Source organism: Nuphar pumila, chromosome 2 (assembly GCF_984573655.1).
Source record: "Nuphar pumila chromosome 2, dmNupPumi1.hap1.1, whole genome shotgun sequence".
Taxonomy (NCBI): Eukaryota; Viridiplantae; Streptophyta; class Magnoliopsida; order Nymphaeales; family Nymphaeaceae; genus Nuphar; species Nuphar pumila.
In genome coordinates this window covers 11,555,144-11,576,833 of record NC_143250.1, presented here as the reverse complement: position 1 = coordinate 11,576,833, position 21,690 = coordinate 11,555,144, and the positions used below count along the sequence as shown (strand labels likewise).

At 36.0% G+C, this 21,690-nt stretch overlaps 1 protein-coding gene across 3 annotated transcripts in view; it reads left to right on the top strand.

Moving 5' to 3' along the window:
* The first annotated feature begins 367 nt into the window (after positions 1–367).
* The window catches only part of LOC149844760 (protein DETOXIFICATION 18-like), a 67,575-nt gene continuing 46,252 nt past the window's right edge, over positions 368–21,690 (top strand). The window contains exons 1-4 of one of the 3 annotated variants that reach the window (XM_089995257.1): positions 368–648; positions 9,847–9,892; positions 10,096–10,140; positions 10,274–10,391. In XM_089995257.1, coding sequence (XP_089851383.1) covers positions 469–648; positions 9,847–9,892; positions 10,096–10,140; positions 10,274–10,391 — 389 coding nt within the window. In that variant the 5' untranslated portion in view covers positions 368–468. Of the gene's footprint in view, positions 649–9,846; positions 10,392–21,690 lie in introns of all 3 variants that reach the window. The other 2 variants (XM_089995255.1, XM_089995254.1) reach the window with 2 other exon arrangements.

Sequence of the window (21,690 nt, the reverse complement as noted above, 5' to 3'; positions counted from 1 at the left end):
GATTTTTCAAGGGATAAAAAGATTGACTTTTGCCAAGATTTTTCTTCCATACTCTAATCGGGTATTATTTGTATTTATATTTATAATTGCAGATATTTTATAAGTTTTTATAGAGAAAGCTGGGGTTAAGGGTGCAATGTTCAAGCACGCGTGTTCTTTTTTTTATAGAGAAAGCTGGGGTTAGGCAGCCTCCTACCAGTTATACAACCATACCATGGTTCGAACTTGTAACGTCCCAACACAAGGTAACGTGAACTAACAGCTCCTGCCAGACAAGCAGAGCCCCCGTAGGTTCAAGCGTGTTTAAGCGCTAACCGGTGAGGACATGCAAATAAATAGTAAATGTCAAGCCCCAACACAAGGAATATGGAGTCCCCGCTTCTGCTCCAGCCTCGCGAAGAGGGAAGCAGGGGGCGAGAAGATGGTGTTCTTGCTTCCCTCAAGAGGGCGTTCCGGTCGGCGGTATCGATGGACGGAGAGGAGGCGAAGAAGCAGTTGGCGATAGCGGTGCCCATGATCGTAACCAACATCTGCACCTTCTCCATCACGTTGGCGTCCGTCATGTTCGCCGGCCATCTCGGCCAGTTGGAGCTCGCCGGCGCCACCCTCGCCAACTCTTGGGCTTTCGTTTCCGGGTTCGCTCTCATGGTAGCCCTCTTTCTTCCTCTTTCCCTTTCCCCGCCTCTCCGATGGAACGGCTTCCGCTCTGTTTGGTTTGGAATTGGAAGCGTTCGATTGACATGATGCCATTCATCTACAGATAGAATGGAAGTGTTTACTTCCTTTGATGCCATTCATCTACAGATAGAACGGCATCAGAAATTGTTGTGGGGTCCATATAGGTGGGGATGGGTTTTGAGAACCGTTTATCTTGGTGGTGAACGGCATCTAAGGTGCTTTGGACAGTTTTCTCTGCTCTCGATGCTTTTCATCTTTTCAGTAAGGTGCTTGATGGGAGGGTGGTGTGTGTTCTCCCCAAAACACAAATTCGCGTGTTCCTGTGTCCCAGGAAGAATATCTTGGGACCCGTGATAATTCATATGCCAATGTTGCCCACCGTGACTTTATAATAAAATAACATATAAAAAAGGTAGATATGCTTTTGACGAAAATGTCCTCCGATAAGATAGATATGCGTTGGATGAAAATGTCCACCCGCTCCCCGTAAATAGATTTGCACGTCTCGCCTTTGTTTTTAGCCTGTGTTACAACACATGGCCGTCTTCTCATTCATGCCTGATGAGTTGTGGAACCTGATTAAAAGTTTTTGCCCTTGCAGGAAGAGGGGTCTGGGGGCTCCCAAATCAGATCATATCAAATCAAATCTCCCAATAAACTTCTTCCAAATCAGATCAGAGTGTAGCAATTTTTTTTGAGCTTATGTTTGAGACTCGGTTTCTTATGGATCAGACCCAACTTGTTTAGGTTTAGGGTTGTCGCTCTTGCCTTGTATAAATTCTTTCTTTTCTTTCTCTCTTGTAATTGTTGAAATGAGCAATAAGATTTCTCTCTGAGCGATCATGGTTTTTTTATTCTCTCAGTTGAAAAAAGCAATTTACAATATAAATCAAATTACAGAGTAGCGATTTACAGTAGAAATTAAATTAGAGAGTAGCGATTGACAGTAAAAATCAGATATAAGAATAGCGATTTACAATAAAAATCAGATAAGAGAGTAACGATTTACAATAAAAATCAAATCAAAGACTAGCGATTTACAATAAAAATTAAATCAGAGAGTAACAATTTATAGTAGAAATCAAATCATAGAATAACAATTTATAGTAAAAATCTGATTTGTAGTGTAAATCGCTATTATCTGATTTGATTTCTACTATAAATCGCTACTCTCTGATTTGATTTCTACTGTAAATCGCTACTCTCTGATCTGATTTCTACAGTAAATCGCTACTCTCTTAGCTGATTTCTACTGTAAATCGCTACTCTCTTATTTGATTTCTACTGTAAATCGCTACTCTCTGATTTGATTTCTACTGTAAATCGCTACTCTCTTATCTGATTTCTACTGTAAATCGCTACTCTCTGATTTGATTTCTATTGTAAATCGCTACTTTCTTATCTGATTTCTACTGTAAATCGCTACTCTCTGATTTGATTTCTATTGTAAATCGCTACTCTTTGATTTGATTTTACTGTAAATCGCTACTCTCTTATCTGATTTCTATTGTAAATTGCTACTCTCTAATTTGATTTTTACTTTAAATTGCTATTTTCTTATCTGATTTCTATTGTAAATCGATACTCTCTGATTTGATTTTTACTGTAAATCGTTATTCTCTTATCTGATTTCTATTATAAATCGCTACTCTACTCAGTTTGACATTGCCATCATTATCTCTGCTGTAAATCGCTATTCTCGGTCTACTCAGTTCGACGTTTGCACCCTCGTATCATGATGAACAATAGACAAAATGCTTATTTTTTCGGTAGTTCAACTATTTCTTATGAACAGACGATGACAAAGGGTGCTTCGATGATAATAGACGATGACGACGACAAAGAGTGTTCTAGCGGCAACAAATGACGACAAAAGGTGCTCCGACGACAACAAAGGATGCTCCGGCGGCAGTAGACGACAACAAAGGGTGCGTCGTTAATCGGAGCTTCTGTTACAGCAGATGGTGCATCGCCAAAGGGTGATCCAGAACATTTAGGGCGACATATTGCGAGGAGCTCCTGTTAAAGCAGAGGACTTTACTCCTTAGGGCAAAAATGATGTTGATTTTAACCCTTTCTGGTGGGAGGACATTTTTGTCCTTTACTCAAAACATCATTTTATGGCGCTAATGGTGGAAAAGGGTACTTAAGTCTTTGCAAGCGCACCAGACTCCGATGCTAAGTGATGCTGACACACACAAGGAAATGAGCCCCACGTGCTTACATACGTGGCGTTCATTCAGACCCAAGAACACGCACTTGCATGTTTCAGGGGGAACATATAACCTGCTTCGGTGCTTGATGCTGGATCAGGTGCAAACACATTGTCCAAAATGCGTATGCCGCTGCACCTACCACTCATTTTTTTGACACATCAACCTGATTGCACACTTTTAGTGTGATTTTGCACCTATTCGCCTTTCATCTTTAAGATACAACCTATCAGCTGTGAGGCCCAACATCAGATCGTAGTTAATCATCACCAAAAGTGTGCAATCAGTTCTCCCTTGAGCTCAGGGAGGAAGGATCAGGTGCAATATGATTGCATACTTTTAGTGTACCGCTATTTCCTTACATCGTTTCTTGGGCCAACTGACAGGCCATATCCCCAGAACAGAGGGTGATCAAGTGCAACAGCACACTAAAAGTGTGCAATCACATTGCACTTGATCTTTTCACCAGATGATGGGTGGTGGTCAGGTGCAACGCACATGCACTTTGTGCAATGTGGTTGCACCTGGTTCAAAATTGCTAAAAGTCGCTTGGAAGAATATTTAGCCTTGGAAAGTCATCATCATTGGTTCTCACGGAACTCTATGCGCCCCATCCTACTGAATTGAGATCAGGTGCAATGTGATTGCACACTTTAAGTGTGTTGTTGCACCTGTAGGACCCCACAGTTGACAATTGATGTACAATTTGGATCTACAGTCATTTGGTTCACATTGTGATTTCATAGGCTAGGGAGTTGCTGGATATGATTTTGGTCTACAATTTGGATCTACAGTCATTCGGTTTATGTGGCTTTGATGGAAAATGCAGATTTTTTTTTAAAACAATTGCGGAAAATATCCCAAGGACCCGAGGCACATAACAAATTTAATATTTACAAGCCATCAACCATTTCAAATATAGTATAAATTTAAACCATGAACTGAAATTGCATATACTCAATAAAATAATTTTAATTAAGTTCCACATAGTTTTCAAATCAAAACAAAATCTCCAATGTACGCTAGAACCCGGGCCACCAAATGATAACCTTCGTGCCCTCCAGCCTAGTCAATCTCTCCATCACGGTACGTCAGTACTTGAAAAATATTTTTTAAGACCGAAGTTTTCGTACGAGATTCTCTCAAAATCAAACAGTAAGAAAATAACATAAAGTAAATTAAACACAAGTTTAAGAGGGCTCCTCAAACATCACATATTCAAAATAACTTATAATTTAAGTAGTTCAAGAAATCAATCAACAATTTCATGCTAAATTAAATATTTAGGGATGCATGAAATTAATACTAAATATTTAGGGATGCATGAATCAATGCAACATGCATGAATAACTTTTTAAGTTAAATTATCAGAATTGCTTTTGCATGCATGTCCCTATTTAATGCACACAAATTTAATTTTTACTTTCTTATAAACCCGCAGATACTAAAAAAACAGGCAAAATTCTCGAGGTTTAAGGCAGTTTCCAATAGTGACTTATCACACAAATTTGTATTTTATTTACTAGGCTCTATACTTGTTTCTCAACCGATATCATAAATCCATACCATCCATCGGAACATTAGGAATTCTCGTCTAATGTCGAAACATCAAGAAAATTCACATCCATTGATACCACTTTTTTGGTATACCAATAACTACAACTGAGTTAACACCACCACCCTCAAAGAAAGTGGTTCAAAATTTTCTACAACTGTTGCCGGGAACACAAACCACACATCGGGTTCTTGGGAACAACAAATGTACACGGTGTTTAGTATCCTTACGGTCCTCCGTGGCCACCATCGAAGGTTCTCACCCTTTCAAAGAAAAACCAAAGAAGAAAATTATTACAATGTTTGGTCTCTTTTACCATCTTAATTAATTAAAAGTTTTTTACACAAGAACAATTATTTAAATCCATATGCAATAACAATTTCGGGCCCTTGCCCTGTCACATCAACAATATAATTATTTTAAAATCAAAAGTTTCAACAAAATCTTTGCAATGCAAATTACAATTTAACATTTCATGAGCAACACATGCTCATGGCCCTCAACGTATGTGGTTCATACATTTTCACAATAAGATAGCACGACAAGATTTTTCAGTGAAAATGAAACACACAAATAATCAAATTTTCATGTTCGTAACATAATTCATAGTACAATCACGATAATTTAATGAATGCATATTGAATCATGTGGAACAATCTTACCGTATTGTCAGAGAAGTCAAAACAGTTAAAAATTCACAGATGAATAACTGTCCACGATGTGTTTCTATTGTGAATTCTATCAAGATCGCAGACACATGTATTTATATATTTTTGTTGTAAGTGCTTTCAAGATTACATACAGTTATATATATATATACTCTTAAGATCGTAGGCATATATATAGTTATGCTGCAAACACTGTAAATATTGCATACAACTATACATATATATGTTGTGAATATTCTTAAAATCGTAGACATATATTTATATATCTATGCTGCGATCTCCAACCAGGTCGCAGACAGATATACATACATATGTGCTGCGAAACGTAACCAAGATTACAGACATGTATACGGTCCCGCTGCAACCAAAAATCAAGATTTACAGACTGATATACATATATTTTAAGCTGCGAAAATAGCTCAAATCACAGGTTGATATACATGTATGACAGTGCTGCGAATATAGTCAAACACGCAGACTGATATACATATATTTTAAGCTACAAAAACAGCTCAAATCGCAGGCTGATATACATGTATGTCACTGCTGTAAACATAGTCAAACACGCAGACTGATATACAAATATTTTTAAGCTGCAAAAACAACTAAAATTGCAGACTGATATACATGTATGTCAGTGCTGCGAACATAGTCAAACACGCAGACTGATATACATATATTTTAAGCTGTGAAAATAGCTCAAATTGCAGGTTGATATACATGTATGTTCGTGCTGCGAATATAGTCAAACACGCAGACTGATATACATGTTTTTATGCCGTGAAACTGTTTAGGAACGCAGACAACATATATATTCATGTATATCTCTGTAATGAAACTGTTCAAGAACGCAGACAACACACACACACACATATATATATATATCCTTGTTGCAAAACTGTTTAAGATCGCTGACAACATATATATATATATATATATATGTATATATATATATATACATTTCTGCTGTGCACTAAATTCAAGAACGCAAAACTATATATACATATTCAAGATTACCGAAAATCGCAGTCATGTATATGCAGAAAAATCACAGGAATATATATATTCAAGATTACCGAAAATCGCAGTCATGTATATGCAGAAAAATTGCAGTAATATACATATTCAAGATTTTCGAAAATCAGTCATGAGTCATGTATATGCAGAAAAATCGCAGGAATATACATATTCAAGATTTTCGAAAATCGCAGTCTACATGCAGAAAAATCGCAAGAATATACATATATAAGAATACTGAAAATCATAGTTTTGTATTCCTATTCAAGAACACAAAAATCGCAAACTTATGCATGCAGAAAATAAAGAAAACAACATGTTCAAGACTACAGAAAACCGCAGACTTGTATTCCTATTCAATAACACAAAAATCGCAAACTTATGCATGCAGAAAGTAAAGAAAACAACATGTTCAAGACTGCAGAAAACCGCAGACTTGATTTTCCCTTAAACCTACACGATTTAGCCCATTCTAAGCCTTTGTTCTATCGGAAAAAAAGAAGAACCCGTACCTTTCTCTGCAAATACGCGAAAAATAGAAGAAGGTGGACAATGTGACACCCTCTCTCTCTCTCTCTTGTCCAACCCTCTCCTCTCTCTCAAAATCTGATTTTCAGAGAGAGGGGCTGATGGCGTTTTATAATACATGGGACTCCCCATAGGGGAAGGACTTCCCCTAGTGTTTTAAAATTGGAAGAGTTCTAATTAAATAAGAACTCTTCTAATTCCCCACCTTTATATATATATTAAATTTTTTTTTTTTTTAAAATAATATAGTTTACCCTAATCATACTTGGAGTATGGATCTTGGCATCAAGTCCAAGATCCATACCATGAATGGGTTATGGATCTGGACATCAGATATAGGATCCATATCACAAATGGATCACGGATCTTGGCATCGAACCCAAGATCCATATCACAAATGGATCATGGATCTTGGCAATGGATCCAAGATCCATATCAAGACCCACTAACGGCAGCATAGTATATCAATTTCCATATAAAAAATTACATTATTTTAATAAAATTTATGTTTATTAAAATTTTAAATTTAAGGAAAATTGAAGAGTTATTACAGTTTGCGAATGATCTTGAGAGCTTGGCTGTAGATGCTTTTGGTGTTTTTGTTCGAGCTAGGTGTCGCTGATTTATATTTGTTGCTAGCGTGATATGGGTTTGCAAGTTTGAGCTTACCTTTATGATCTGTCTTGACTCTTGACTTAACCGACTGGTGTTCATGGCCAAAACTGACATTATGGAGGTTTCAGTTTTGTCTTGAAGAGATGTCTGAAGTTTGTTCTGCCCTTAGAATACAACAACCATTTTTTTCAGGCAAATTGAATCTTGTTGCTCCACACAGAAAGCATCAGGTTTTGCTTATCAGTGTATACTATTACTAACCTTACAACTTCACATCATACAACTAGGCTTGCTATTATTATTTTTTAATGCTACTGTTCTTTGTTTGACAATGCACCCTGTGTGTTTTCTCTTGATTATAATCTGGAGTGACTATTATCATTTCATGCTCTATTTGACATGCTCCACTTATGCAATTACACTTAAAAACAGTTGAGCATATTCTATACCTATTCTTGACATTTATAGATAGTGATCTATTCAAGACATTGCTTGAGAAGAATTTCACTTGAAACTTTTTTGAGTGAATTACAAAAAATCCGCCTAATGGATCTGCTATTTAGAAAAAGGCACCTAACATTGCACTTATTATATTTTAACAACCTACTCCTATAATATATGTTTCAAAGACGTGCTTGGTCCTAAATTCATTCAATTGTTTAGCCAAACAAAGTGGTTAGAATGCCCTCATTCTTGATTTGTTCAACAAAGATGAGATGATTTTTTTTATAAGAAAAGGGCAACACCATCATTTTATACCTCACCCATGTATGAAATGGTTTCACATAAAGTAGTCCATTAATATGATAATCCAAATGCTAGACGGATTTTGATGAATATTGACAAGTTAAGGGTTTTTTGTAAAATCTTTAATATTCTCTCTCATTGGAAATGTATTGGTTTCTTTTCAAGGATAGTGCAAATTGAGGTGGTAAATAGGGGCATATATACTATTTGAGCTAGAAAATACATTGGTGCAATGTTAAAAATGTTCCTTATGCTTATTCCTTAATCCTTAGATGATACTGGAAGTATGACATGGTATTACATAGTTGCATCTTGGATCTTGTTCAAAACTTGATGTTTCGACAAGAGACAGTGTTGTGTTAGGAAAAAAAATTCTTATCTCTAGGGTGTAAAAAACTTTTTGGGTGCCTAGTGAAACAGATGCACAACACTGAAAAGAAGGTAATCTTATGCATAATATTAGACCAGAGAATTGGTATTAGGAAATGAGAGCAGCCAATTGTGCAGATGCAATAAAATTATACAATGAAGGAAACAAGCCAAGATAGTAGCTTCTTTTTCAATGTTGTAACCAACTTAAATATGCAAGGGAGCTTCTGGAGATTTGGAAAGGCCTCAAATCAACCAGCAATCTTTAGGTCACAATACTCCCTGTCTCCAATTAGTCCACCTTGAGCGAAATGCTTGTAAGTCCAAGAGAAAACAATTGGCCTCAAAAGGTCGTGTTTTCATTATCCATAATATCTTCAACTTCCACCAATGGGGGCTCCGCTTGTTTGGTAGGAGCTGCTAGTTCACATCACCTTGTGTTGGGACGTTGCAAGTTCAAAACACAATGGTACCTTGTGTAACTGGTGGGGTCTGCCTAACCCCAGCTTGCCTATCAAAACCAAAATATCTTCAACTTCTGAGGACAAGTATGTAAACTAGTGGTGGAGTGGAAAATATGATGGGCCTGTTACAACACCAACAGAAATGGGAGAGAGCTGCATACATATTTGGTAAAACCCTAGAAGATACTGCTCCACCATGTGCATAAAGATGTGAGCTACTTCAATTTGGTTAGGAAAAATTACTGGATGACTATCTTGGTCCTGGTATATTTGTATGCTGCAAAGTGAAAAACATCCCATGGATGTCCAACTAGAAATATGCCTTGTAGGTAGTAGTATTTGGTGAAAATTCAATTTCTTGACTTTTGCAACTACAGGCATAACATTGTGCTATTAAACTGTAATGCATACCTTAAAATAGAAAAAGGAAATGCATATACGAGGAACTACCCAACATAATTCATGCATAAAATGTATGTAAAAAAAGCATGCGAACTGTAAGCCTAGATAGTTGCAGAGAGATATCATACTAAAGTCCAGGTGTTAGCATATATATTTAAACATTCTGATCGACATTATTGGTCTTGATGGCCATCTTACCAACATATGAAGATGAATCACAAAAAGCAGCTAGAATGATGGTTGCAATGATTATGGTGATAACAATAGGTATTAAGTAATGATTATAGTTTTCATTTTAATTATTCTTCTTCTTGTTTTGTAACCTATATGGAGTATCATGCTCAGTAATTGCATAGAGTTCTTGGTTTATCATCTTTACTTCTAAGTGAATGATTATTTCAGTAGATAAATGTCCAGATCAGCTGCTCAAGCAATTGGTTTATTTCTTTCCTATGGGGATTCTTGTGTTTCTGAATATGACATACAAAACCAGTTTGCCATGTAATTATATATTTTAAAAGTTACCTGTGATTTATTATCTTTTGATCATTGATTAATCCATGCTAATTCACCATGCTTTGTTCTTGCAGACAGGCCTTAGTGGGGGATTAGAGACTTTGTGTGGACAAGGATATGGTGCAAAAGCATATCGAATGCTAGGAATTTACCTTCAGTCCTCAATAATATCAAGTTTCTTCTTTTGCATCCTTGTATCTATTCTATGGTTTTATGCAGAGCCAATACTTATTGCTTTTCATCAAAATGCTGGTGTATCTAAAATGGCCTCTTTATATTTGAGATGGTTGATACCAGGAATATATGCATATTGCTTTCTGCAGTGCTTTACAAGGTTTCTTCAGACTCAAAGCGTCGTTCTACCCATGGTATCAGTTTCCATTATCTCATTGGCTATAGAAATAGCATTGTCGTATATATTGATTACTAAGATGTCTTTGGGTTTTAAAGGAGCTCCATTAGCTGCATCTATATCCCTATGGTTGTATTTTGTATTGTTAGTGCTGTATATGAAGCTATCCAAAGGTCTAAAAAATACTTGGCAAGGGCTTTCAATTGAATCCTTCCAGTATGTTTTCTCATTTATGAAGTTGGCGATCCCATCTGCAATCATGGTTTGGTATGTATCTGATGTTTTTCATCTTGCTTTCTAGAATACAATAAGCCCTACATTTAGACTTCATGGTATCTAAATTCTGAAACTATCCTTTTGGAATTATTGTTCATTGGTGGAAACCCATGTGAACAATTGCATTATGAAAACAAAAAAAATTCTGCATTTCCAACATATGTTTCTATGTGTTGTCATAACCTTGTTTTTCTATGCGATGTTTTTGAAGGATCAAACTCACCATATGTTTCTCTGAAAAATGTGTTTGCTGTCTCTTGTATTTGTTTTCTTGTGTGTCCACTGTTAGTACTCTCAATTTCCTGCCTGGAAACAACTGAAGCCATTTTCTTTTGTTTCAAGGAATCATTTTGTATATAAAAGGTTGACAAGATGCAAGCTATGTCACATGGGTGCGGGTGCGGCGATGCGGCACTTTCAAAAAACTTGGGTGCGGGGGCGCGGCAAAAATATAAAAAATTATATATATTATATATATATATATAAATTTTAAGTTTTAACAGTTAACAACAATAACACTAATGAAATAAAAAACAATTGTCATAATATCATCAAATCAATTCATCATCATGCATGCAATAAATCAAATTAACAATAAAAAATTCTATTCTACATCATAAAAACTAACACCACAATTAAATCAACCTAAATATATTATAGAAACAATCAAATAAGTAAAGCAGAAAAGAATTAAATTATACAATGTACTAACAAAAAAAGCAAACAATGCATAATTACATACCAAAAGTATATCCTACACAATGTACACAATGATGAGGTAATGAATCCTAATAATTTTCTGCTTCATCATCAAATGCATCATAAGAAGGAAGACTGGGCTCAGATAAATCTATGTTTGTAATATTGAAAGCATGCTCTCCCTCTAAGTCACACTCTTCTGGGTTTACATCCCAAAATTTGGATGATCTTTGTCTGCATTACAAACCCAATTTGAAAATGTTAAATACAAGTATATTTAAATGAAAAAATTAAGAAATAGTCAAATAAATAAGAGAGTAATTAGTACCTGTATTTATCGTTGGTTCGGGAAAGTAGTCGAAGATTAGAATGAACATATACTAAATTCTCTGTACACTTGCTGGTGAGTTTGTTTCTCTTCATGTTGTGGATTTGAGAATATGTGCTCCAATTTTTTTCACAACAGGATGAACTAGCAGACTGAGATAGCAATCTCAATGCACGACGTTGGAGAATAGGTGTTTCTGATCCAAATGTTGACCACCATATGATAGGATCTATATTCTCCTTCTCTCTCGCTAGTAATGTCTGTCCATGTAATCTCGAAGATGCATATTTTTCAAACTCTTGTGTGACTTGATTTAGAATATGTGATTATGGATAAAGTCTTGTCATACACATATTTCTATGCCTTGATAGCTCTGAGTCTAAATTTAGAGGGACACGACCAATACCACCTTCCTGCCACTTTTTTGCTTAATATTTTGGATTAAGAGAATGTGCCATGCAATGCAAAGGAGTGCTGCTCTTATCCCATCTTTTGACTAAAATTGAATGAATATGGTTAAAAAATTCTGAATCATCCAATGCAAGATTTTTTTCTTCATGCTTTAAAACTATAACTTGTATTTTTTCATTCATATTATCCCACATTTCATAAACTTTGTGAAGCATGAGCTCTGTAATACCCGTAAAATTTGAGTGATTTTATACATATTGGGTCCGGGATCCGTTACCCGGATCCAAAAAGGAAATATATATATATATATATATATATACGGGTATTAAAAGTATATACGTAGTAATAATGTTTAATAAAAAAATAATTTAAAAAGTATTATAATAAAAGAATTGGGTAATTGGGGTTGGACCCAAATGGATCCAACTTGTGGATCCACCATCCACTTCCGACCCGGATCTACGTTCCTTGTGGATCCAGCATTAGAGAACCAACCCGGATCCACTCTCATAATCAGCCCAGATCCAAATTGAGATTTGGATCCCGCGTAGCGGGTCGCGGGGTTTGGACCTGAACCCGACTGCGTTATAATTAATGCCAGGGTTCAAGAATCGTGCTTGCAAATCAAGAATTTCAAGAGGGGGCATAACCGCCGGTCTCCTCTCGTTAAAAGGGGGAAAGTAGGTCTCACCTCTCTTCCTCCTCTCGACTTTACTCTCTCTGCTGCTCGCATCCCTCTCTTTCAGTTTCACGCACGCCGACAAGAGCTTCGACCATCTGCTGCCGCCATCGCCTGCGACCAGAATTGCTGGCCACCTTCCTCTTGCAGCAACAACCACCTCCTCCTCCAGTTGCTGGAAAAGGTAGGGTTTCTGCACTTTTCTTGTCGATGTTGATTGCATCCGGGTGTGTTGTGGGTCAGTCAAGCTAAGAACCCTGCTATCGCATGATTGGGCATTTTGGATGGGGTTCTTGGCTGCCGAAAAACCACAGATGGTAAGATATCGGGTTTTTCGGTGGCTGCGACCCAGATTTGGGGGTTTTCGTGTATAACTCTAACCTGAAGGTGGGTTGGGGGTTATGGCTTTCGAAAACCCCACATCGACTGATTGGGGGTTTCGACTGCCTAAAAGATCACGGTTAGGGGAAAACCCTAAATCAAACCCTTGGGATATAGGTAATGGGTTTCAGTGTTTTGCATATATGGATGTCCCGTATGCACGATATTGCAGTGGAAAAAGTTCTCTATGGGATTTTGATGTTTTTTTCGGTGTTTCTATGATTTTCTGTTTGAATTCCACGATGCAGGAAATATTGTTACAGATATTTGGTTCTTGGTGTAGAAATAAGAATTTCACGATATCATTGTCATCATGATCTTTGTTCATCTCTTCATCCTCCAATCCAATCCTAGATCACTTTTCAATAAAATTTCTGCTCCTTTTAATATGATCTATTTTATGACGAAGTTAATTTGATTCAACGCATAGGAGATGGTATCTTTTTCCATGTCATGGACATGCCAATTAATGATTTGCCTTATATAAACCAGTACTTTAATAAAAATTATTATTTAACATATAGTTTTTTTTTGTATATGTTTCTAATTTATCGGTGAGTACACATGTCATGTACCAGTTCTATATGAAAAACATTTTGGTGTACAATATGTGATTAATTTTATGGAACAAGAAAGTGGACTAGTGGCAACTTATCCTTTTCTTAATCTAACTTTGATTTTTTGTATTTCATTACCGTTAAGATGTGATTTTTTGTTGCTATGCAAACTCAGACGAGCTAATTAAATATCTCATTTAAGGACTGAAAACTTGGCTCTTTAGAGACATCTGATAACATTAGAAAGATACAACATGATCTTTTGCTTAAAATATATGACATGGAGTGGCAAAATGTTGTCATTATCGGTGTTCAAATGAATCGGCAGATGCCTATTCTCAAGTGAATTATTCTGCACCCCTGTGTAATCGGGTAACGACTTATTGCATATAAACAAACTGTATCAGTCTCTGTTCTGAAAGTTAATATTGAATTGAGTTCTAGTCTGCGAATGTGCAATTTGATGAATTGAAGTAGAATGAGTTTTAGTAAGGACAACTTGACAATCTTTAATTACGATTCTGCATGTATATAATTTCATCAAACAGGGTTCGGAACTGTGATTATGTTACATGGTAAAAACAAAAATATAAACACATGATTATGTATCTTTGATTAGACTGCAATTTGCTTGGCAACATTTACTGTTATGTTATCATTGATTGGGCTGCAATATATTACTTACTGATCAACAACAGTTAGTTTAAAGATAGATTAAGTTTTTATTGAATTTATTTTGTATATTGTGCATAAAACTGATACGGACATAAACCAGTTATAACACCATTGGGATTATATGGTATGATTTAAAGTGAACCATTTAGGTTTTTACCTAACACATACGTACCGATGGGGGTACTTGAGTCCGATGTTTTGTGGACAATGGAAATTAGGTATGTCAAGAAAACTTAAACTAAAGGGGTGTGTGCTATGGCAATAAAAGTGATGAAAACTTAATTGTAATTATTGTGTGTTTGACTGGTTGAAAGGCACCAAAGCACTCTGAGTGAGTTTAAGCAATCAATATGGAAAAAAAAGATTGGGATGGTATACACCTTGGTAAAATGACTAAGGTTGGGATCTACTGCTATGGCGGTAGAAGGAAGTTGGGGAAATGCCCTGTACTTCGGGAAAGAAATTAAATAATGAAACCAACCCACTCAATTTTGGGCTTACCTTGGAGAGGGTAGGTGGTACAAAATTTCGAGAACATGTATTTTGGTTCGAGCGTAAAGCGGCTCGTTGGTCCCCAGTCCTCGGAGTTAGGGGATCCAGACTACCTATGTGTCATAGGTGGTAGTTCTACGTCTTCTGCAGAAGTTAGGGATGCATCCTGTTTGTGTTGAGCCCTTGGGAGGTTTTCTCGGCTACTGGTCGCTCTCTTGGAATTTCAGTCTCAGTTAGGACGTTGGGGTTAATAAAATACCCTTGAATAATATACCCCCGAACGTTCTCTTCTGTGATGGTTGCCTGGACTCGTGTGTATCCGTGGGATAAGATAAAATAATCACTATTTAGAACAGTTAGGTATCACAATGAGTGGAGATACTAGAGAAATATTTTCATAATCTTTCAGCAGGTGTTATATTCTGAGCTTGTGATGAAGTGAGGTCCTGAACTGTGTAGATATGAGATAATTGAATTCATACTGTGATTGGTACATGAATATTATGCTTGTTACTGTTATTGTTGTTGCAGAATATGCCTTGTTTGCTTAATGCTTTACTTGCTTAATTATAACTGTTGCATAATCTGCTTACCTTCTTAGATATATGTCTGTTATTACTGTTACATAGTCTGCTTTACGTGCTTCTGTATATGCCGAAAATCACACATGACACCCACATCACATACCAAATTCATGATATACCGACATTAAAAGTTATAGATTTTCTACTTAGACAGTTGGAGTCTAATTCCTATAATTTTACTATTTTCAGGTGCATAATGGCATTTACGAGCGACTGCAGGATGGGGCATCGGATTGAGATTTTTGATTTACTGTTCTAAGGATCGCTTGGGTTTATTGTAATTTAATTGTTCATACCATATAAAACTCTAATGATAATTTTCATTGATATTGAAATGAATTAAATGTTTTGGGTTTTCTCTCCATTGTAATGTTCCGAAATGCTTAACCCTATAGTACTTCTTGTTTCCGCTGTTATATATATATATATATATAAAAAAGTCCTCAAAATTTAGGTTAAAATTTCGAGGCGTTACAGGCTCATCCTTATCAACTTCTTTCAACATTTCCTAAATAGTTGCGTAAATTGAAGGAAATATACGACTCTGTCCCAAAACTCATCATCAATAATAAATTTCTTAATTTTTTGAGCCTTGATATCATCATCAACACGATAGAATGTCCAATTCTCATAAGTCACCATGCTAACCAAAACATTTTTCACTTCCTTAATCCTCTTCACCATCATAATGATGAACGCAAAATGTGTTTCAACGACCTTCAACAATTTCAGGTCAGAATGCCTATTCAATATAACATTAGCATGATGATGGTTGACAACAAAATTCTTAATGCTTTTGACATTTTTTCTAATTCTTCAATTTATGAACATAGAGCATATGCTGATGAATTTTCTTCTTCTTTGGGGTTGCAGATGCTCTTGAGGGTCAGATTCAAGCTGTGTGCTACAAAGGGAGTCCAAAAAATATGAGGATACTCACTCTCTAAACTCAATGTTGCACTTTTACAAACTGGAGAGTTGTCTGTGATGATTTGTACTACTTTTTTATCACCACTTCTTTCATTACTTTTATAAACAACTCCTTCAAATACTCATCATTTTTATATTCCCCAAATGCATCAACTGCTTTCAAGAATACTGGGCCACTAAGCGAAGAAACAATGAAATTAATTAGTGGACGACTTTGAATATGTGTCCACCCATCAGAAACAATAGAAACTCCATTTTGTTCCCATGAATATTTTTTAATTTCTAGCAATCTCTCAACATTTGTTCTCTCTTCTGCAAGAAGTGTTGTTCGTAGCTTTTCTGAGCTTGGAGGTATATAGTCACTCAAATTACAATTTGCCAAAGAAGTAACTAAATCTTTTCAATAAGGATTTCTAGCTGCATTAAATGGTAGTGAACTAGAATAAAAATACCTCCCTACTTTTCTATCCATCGCCTCCCTTTCATATGTATTGAATGATGCTTGTATCGTTTCTCTTCCTCTACCTCATACATCAACTTTTCTTTTTTTTTAGCATCTTCTGGGTGGCTTAAAAATGATATACTAATTGCACAAGAATCACTCATTGTCTTCCTCTTCTCATATTCATCTTGTATTTTTTTGTATTGTCTTCGCATTGTTTCATCAACTCTTCTACATCCTGAAATGCTATGTTCTGGTATCTTCAACAAATGAGCCTTAACTCTTGCGTAAGACACAACAAAATCTCTTTCACAGAGCTTGCATCGAAATCTCTTGTTTCCACTACCTCCTCCAGTTTTTGCAAGCTTATCTACGTGTACCCATAGTGACTCTCCATCATTACTCCTACTACAACTATCAACAACACTAGCAGCAGAACTCACATGTGAGGATGAGGATGACGCAAGTCCTTTCCTTTTATCCATCATTTTTGTCCTAAAAACAAAAAAAAATTATATTAAAATCAATTATGCACACAATCAAAATTGATAATATTGAGTGCAAGGTCAATAACATATACAATAAGTTCTAAAAAATATAGTAGTAGTACATATAAATAAATACCGAAAGGTACAAGTAAAATATATAACAATAACATTAATGCAAAGTGAACACTCCTAAGCATGGGATTATAAAAAATATATATAAGTGTAGAGTCTGCACTCTGCAGACATATTTTTTCACTTAACTTGAACTGCAAATATATTCTTCATAGTCTATTTAGTGGAAAACATGCATTAAATTAGGTATCTTTAGTTTTATGTTTAAACAGGTTTCTAAAGAGATCCAATTCAAATTAACTGTCTATATTGCAACAAAACTTTGTGATAAAAAATCAAATGTTTTGGTTGAATTAATTCGATATCAAAGCATATTTTCTAGTAACAAGCTAGGATAAACGCATCTACAATACATGCACGTTCAGATTTACGAAAAACACCAACTATGCTTTCTTTTTTAATTGGTGTGTGTGTGCGTGTCACAAATATCACCCACATTTTGAAAATATTGCGATAAATTAGTGATATTTTCAAATGACAATATTATAACAAAAAATACTATTTATTATTTTTAAAATATTATCTATTTCTTGTTAAATTAAATCAGTCCAAAGCATGTTGCTTAGTGAGTAAGCAATTATAAACATATCTACATGTTTGGATTAAGCATTAAACACATGTAAATAAGAGTTTTAAAGGATATCTGATATCTCATATATATATATATATGAGAACTGCACATATTAGGCCTCATTTCTCATTTTGTCCCATAGTTTTGAAGTGTCTTATGATAAATCTGAACCATTAGATGTGTTTAGCATGCTTGATTTAGTGAGAATCGACTCTTGGATCATGATTTTTTGATGAAAAAATATGTTTTTATGAGCAAAATAACTGATACCTTTAGCCATTGATTTTGATTCTTTAATCATCGAAAAAATCTGTATCCTGACAGATTCTGGTGATCCAAAAGCCGGTTCCAGAGAGAGAGATTGAGAGACGAGGGGAGAGAGAGATTGAAGGAGAGAATGAGAGAGACAATAGGTACCGGAAGTTCGAGGTCGTTGCCAGCGTTGGGGTCGGGAGATCGCACCGTCGGCTTCAGGAGGAGAGGTCAGCTCATTTCATCGGGCGATTTTTTTTAAAGTCCAAAAGTTGGACATATATGACCCTAGGTGCGTTGACCGCACCCAGGGTCAAGTTGACCGCACTGGGTGCTGCACCCGCACGTGCACCCGTGTCGCGTCGACGCAGGTGCGGCACCTGGTTGGCCGAATCCCCGTGACATAGGATGCAAGAGAAGGAATAGGAAAATGACAAAATGAATAAAGACTTGGAGGGAAGCTGTGAGAGGTGCTACAACATGCTCTAAAGGATATTCCTATCATAATTTTAATATGTTTGGTTGCACTTTAGTCTTATGTTGTAATATAGTGGCATGTATGTAAGTTCTGCACATGTTACAGATACTTTTTGGAATTTTGTTATAACCCTATTAATACAAATAATATTTGTACAAGCAAGAGGAGATTGTTAAAGCTGTCATGCTCCTTAATCCGCCACCCTCCTTTTTCCTTACTCTTCTTCTCTCCCTTCAAGATTTGCACGGTATTAGAGTGATATCTCCAACAAGGCTAGAGACTCATCCAACATGTGATCCAATCAGATATTTCTTGTAATTTTCTCATTTCTCTTCTTTTGTCTTCCTAATTGGTCTTCTCTTTATCTCTTCTTTGTTCCTCTTTTTTCTTTCGACCTTTCCGTTCCTTTTATTTTTCTTTTTTTTCCTCTCTCTCTCTCTCCATTTTTTCCCTCCTATGATACTCTATTCACCTTGATTCATTGCATATATGGTCCTATATCAGATCTACAAACTTTATTTATAAAAAGAACAAATAGAAATGGGCTCCCCACTTTAGGGGCCATATAACTAATGCCAACAATCGTTCAGTGTGCTAGGATTAATATGATTAATGTTGATGTACAAGTGATGTCAATAGATCACTCTAGGTTCTAAGCAAATGTCCTTTTGATCTGGGTTGTTTCTTTAGTACATTACAGAAAAACACACACAAAACAAGGAAATAAGTGGTTATAGTTGAATATAAAAAAAAGGGAGAAGTATTAATGAAAATCTCAGTTTCATTGTCATATTTTATTTCGAATGGCTTCTTCAGGTGCTTTATCAATCATCCTTCTCTTCTTAATTCTTCCTTGCTTTTACCCAATTAGTTCATGAAAAGCTTGGCTCCTTCAACTTTTTGGCATATAAGAACAAATTATCCCATTTGTTTAAGGTTACAACATGATGGGTCACATCAATGGGTTTGATCCATGTTCATTGGGGGGAACTTGGTTGTTACATTGTAGAATCTAGAATTTACTTGGAATACCTTAGACAAGCAACTTTGTGGCTTATATCACTCGTAGTTTACCTTAATATATGATTGTGTTGTGGTACAACTGTAAAATCGTCCGTAATTCCAAAACTGTACAAATAAATCTGCAAGCTTTTAGCTCTTGTCTCATGCATCTGAAGTCTAGTTACAAGGTACTAGCTTAAATTGAGAACCTGTTGTAACGCCCCCAAAATCTCAGACTTGTAACTTTTTAGGAAAGTTTTGAAAGCCTTGTAATCGATCATTTATCATAGTTTTAAATAGTAATTCTGCGGAAAATGATGTTTTTGAAATAACAAGTCAACGAATCTTGGGCGCATTACTTGCGAAAACTTTCCTTTACACAACGGATTTGAAATTTCGTACATTCAAAACCAAATAGATTAAAACATGCAGACTTAATAATTTAGTGTTTATATAAAAGAGAAATTTTCAAGGAAAACCCTTATGCAAAATTACAGAAATGTCATCAGGAGCAAAACGTCAGGGAAAAAGTCTTATCTTGATACCATCACGTCATTGTGTCATCGCTTACCGTACCGACCTAATCATCACCTGTACCCATAAGACGGGTCAGTTTCATGAAAAACTGGTAGGTGCACAAGTAACAATTTAGAACAAAACTAACACATACTTTATTTCATACATGATGTGCAATTTAACATAAGTAAAAATAAGCATGTTAATCTTCTTTCTGTATCGTTCCAATATTATCAGATGTCTTCGAAGAGTGAGCAAGATGAGCATAATTCAGAACCCAAACTAATATATACGTTGTTCATTTCCTGGTGTGCAAGTCAAAATAAGTAAAGTGAACATGATAACTTTATTTCGATATTAGCTGTCTTGAGGGTACGCGTAGGAGCGAAACGTATAAACAACTGAGATTGTCCCGGGGTTTATTATTCTATGTATTTTGGATACTCCGAACAGCTAGCTGAGTCCGTTTCTAAATGGACAGTCGGTGACCGAGAGAGAATTCTCTAGAGGCATACGTAGCAAAGGATGCATCCAACTTCTGCAGAAGTCTATGGGATCTACCACCTAGGATAATTTTTGGTAGTCCCGTCTCCTATCTCCGATGACTGGAGATACCGAGTTATTTGCTCGAGAGGTAATTGTTAACAACCTATCCATTGGAGTTTTTGTACCATCCCATCCTCTCTCTTGACGGAAACAAGAGACGAATGAATATGTCAGGTTCTATTTTAACTGACAACTCATTCTATATGCTCTAGTATTTCAAATCAAATCGAGCATGTTACTTGTGAAGGCGATCACCATTTATGTGATTTCAACAATATCATTTTTCACGCTTCAAGGTTACCATAAACCTCTCATCCAATCATCGTAGTACTAACATACCGTGCATGTCTGATAGTACTGCTACGATGAGAGGGGTATAGGTTTCTCAGAAAGAAACCCCAGCTTTAATGTGTTATGAAAGAAACAATGTAATCATTTTAGTTTAATTTGACATGCTCTGGTCTTTCAAACCAACTCGAGCATCGTACCTGTAAAGGCGATCATCACCATTTATGTGATTTCAACAATGTGTATTTTGCACGCTATGAGGTTTTCATAACCTCTCATCCAATCATCGTAGTACTAACATGTCGTGCGTGTTTAATAGTACCGCTACGATGAGAAGGGTATCGGTTTCTCAAAAGAAACCCCAACTCTATTGTTTTGAAAAAAAAAATAATGCAACTATTTAGTTTAGTTTGACATGATCTGGTCCTTTAAACTACTTGTATATCATTGTGCAATTTGCACGATACGAGATCGCCACGGATCTCTCATCCATTTATCGCATTATCAACATGCTGCGCATGTCTAGCGATACTGCTTACGATAAAAGGGGTATGTGTTTCTTAGAAGTAACCCCAAACAAACACATTCCCATGCTCCCATTCGGGGATATCTGGGTTATATCGGATATTAAACCGAAGTTAAAACATTTCCTCCTATCATGCCACTTTGTGAAAAACTTAGTTGCAACTTAGGCAACCCCCAAGTATTCAAAACTTGCTTTTCAAAACTACGCATTTTTTGAATGCTGGATTCTCGCAAGAAAACCCTTTTTCTTTAATGTTTTTGCGCTCATGCGTAAATTCGTGTCTTTTGTAAAAGTGCAAGCATGATACAGGGTC